The 2,605-nt window shown below is 43.2% G+C and overlaps 1 protein-coding gene across 1 annotated transcript in view; it reads right to left on the reverse strand.

The window, feature by feature from the left end:
* LOC106534469 (contactin-2) overlaps window positions 1-1,930 on the reverse strand; it is a gene marked incomplete at its 3' end in the record, with an annotated part of 33,563 nt that extends 31,633 nt beyond the window's left edge. Inside the window, 1 exon segment of the mRNA XM_014031116.1 lies at window positions 1,776-1,930. Within this exon segment, the coding sequence (XP_013886570.1) occupies window positions 1,776-1,833 (58 nt within the window).
* Between the last annotated feature and the right edge of the window lie 675 nt (window positions 1,931-2,605).

Here is a 2,605-nt window from a genome sequence, read left to right on the forward strand (position 1 = left end):
TATTTTCTGTCAACATTTAGTATTAAAATGTAACATTTAGTAATAACTAGCCAAATGCAAGAACAGTGAGCTAAACAACAACACAATGAAATGAAATGACATTTCAGGATTTCACACTCAGAAAGTGAGCTAAATGATGAAAATTTGTTTCTGACATTTTTGAACATTTAATTTTACACTTAGTGCTGTAAAGTCTAACTTTCTCTGAGCTTTTTAAACTCCTGTAAATAAAGACTTTACTGATCCTAAAGTCCTGCAGCAGACCATCCCTGCAGGTCTGCAGACTGGACCCAGCCTCAGACCGACCTGGGCCAGAGTCTGATCCGGTCTGAGGGGTTTAATGCAGGGCTGTGAACACACTGCAGACTGAAACAGAGTCACATCAGGACAGCTGCACATGGACATGTTTGAGGTGAATGACAGGAACACATGTTCCGGCCCAGGGGCTTGGRRATTATTTTACAGCCACTGCGTCAAACAGCGGCTTTAGAAGCCGGGGAGCAGGTCGGGAGCCCGCAGAGTGACCCAGGATCAGTAGGAGGATGGAGGATGTTTGTTTACCTGATGTGAGGAGAGCCCTCCCTCCCAGCGGTGTGAAGCCGCTGCTGGTGCGCAGGAGGCGGGCTAACGGAGCTGATGGAGTCCGGTTCCTGCTGTCCTCCTGCTGTGACTCACACTCAAAAGACTCAGACCGGCCGTGTTCCCTGCTCCTCTGTCCGTATCAACTCTCTCATCTCTCTCCCTTGGTTTCTGTGACTCACCTTCTTCTTCTTCTCGCTCCAACGTCAGGTTACTGCCGTAATCAAACTACTTCCGGTCCGAATCCTACAGCGTAAAACATCCGTCTGTCCGTGTATCCACACACTCATCTGTTTACTTTTCCAGTCATCATAAATCRATTAATCTTTTATCCTTCTATCTCTCATTAACCAATTTATCCAGGCATTMGTTTGATACAACTTTCATCAAAATGCAAAACTCTTATTTTGAAGGCRGTGAAGACTAAGTTCCGCTTTTTATTTTTTGTGATTCCGCAGCTTTTATTTTTGCGTGTCCTATTGTGGGCCTCTGCTGTCGAAGCGAAACAGACGGGAGGTGCAGGTGCTGCCTCCCTCACCACCCCCACACACCCCCAGTCTCCCTCCCACCCTGCCACAACCCCCCGCCCCTGTCTCACTGCCACCTACCCCCGACACACACACACAAACCTGTTTTTGTATCCTTGTGGGGCCCGTCCATTGACTTCCATTCATTTTTTGGTAATTTTATATCCTAACCCTGACCACAAACCCTAAGGCTAACCTCACANAACTGTTTCACCTGCAGTTTGTTGTTTCACTGCTAACACAGCAGCTGGCTCTACTGTACTTTTTAAAATCAAACTGTCACGTTGGAGTTGAAATGATGTTTTAGTTGTTTTTTTTCTCTGAACACAGAGCAGAAAGACATGAACACTGCAGACTTCAGTATTTGTTCATCGTAAGTCACCCCACCATCGCAGCATTAAGCTGTTATCACAGTTTCTTGATATCATGCAGCCCTGTCCAGAACAGGTTAGACACTCTATTTGGTATGCCTCACATACTACAAAAAGAAGATGAATACCTGGTTAATATATTTATATCAACAAGTAAAAAGTTATCACAAGACTGTACAGATGTAACTGCTCAAGAAAGTTTTAAATTAAAATAAGCTAAAAAAAAATGACATTTTTGCACCTTCCAAGAGGCAGACAAGCTGGGTTAATCCACCAATACAAAACCAGTCAAACTTACCAACAGCTGCCTGAAAGGACACAGAAGTCAGAACCAGCAGACCCAAACAGACCTCCATCCTCTGGCTTTAGCAGGATCTTGAACAGAAGAAACCGTTTGATGATCAGCAGGAAGAAGACGAGTGGTCCGACCTGTGCAGACACAGTTGTTTTTATAAAAAACTCTTTAATCAGCAATACAGAAACCTGAGGACAAGTTTCATCGCTTCATATCACAGAAATATACGCATTCCTGAAAACAAGTCCAACATGAGCCTTACAACGAACTGTTTGAGGTTAGAACAGACTGTAAAATAAATCTAGATATAACATGCTCTCTTCAATTTTTGGYCATAATTTCCTATTTTACAGACAATATATTGTATTTTTGGACCAGGATCTGAGCACTAGAGCTGTGTTGTGCTCTGCCTCTMCTCCTGCACACTGACGGTGTAACATGAGCCTTCTAATAAGCATCCATCCATTTTCTTTGTCTGCAGGCTTGTAGGGAGCTAGTGCCAATCTGCAGCTGTTACAGAGCAGGAGGGCGGTGTGAAGTTCACCAGTCCATCASTGGACCACATAAAGACAAGACAGACATCCATTAATTCACTCACTGACTCTTATTAAGCATGAAATAACTAGTTACAGCTAAACACATGAGGAAACACAGCAGGAACTCTGAATGAAACAGAGTCCACAGCTATTATCTGATGTGTATTTTTATTTATTTTTTTTACTAAAGCATTGTCTCTATGCATCAGTATTGGTCCGATAAATAAAACYGGGCTGATATTAATGTTTGATATTGATTTTGCACTTTTTGTCCCCCATCGTTGAGGTGGGGGACAA

This window comes from Austrofundulus limnaeus, unplaced genomic scaffold (genome assembly GCF_001266775.1).
Source record: "Austrofundulus limnaeus strain Quisiro unplaced genomic scaffold, Austrofundulus_limnaeus-1.0 Scaffold1179, whole genome shotgun sequence".
Taxonomy (NCBI): domain Eukaryota; kingdom Metazoa; phylum Chordata; class Actinopteri; order Cyprinodontiformes; family Rivulidae; genus Austrofundulus; species Austrofundulus limnaeus.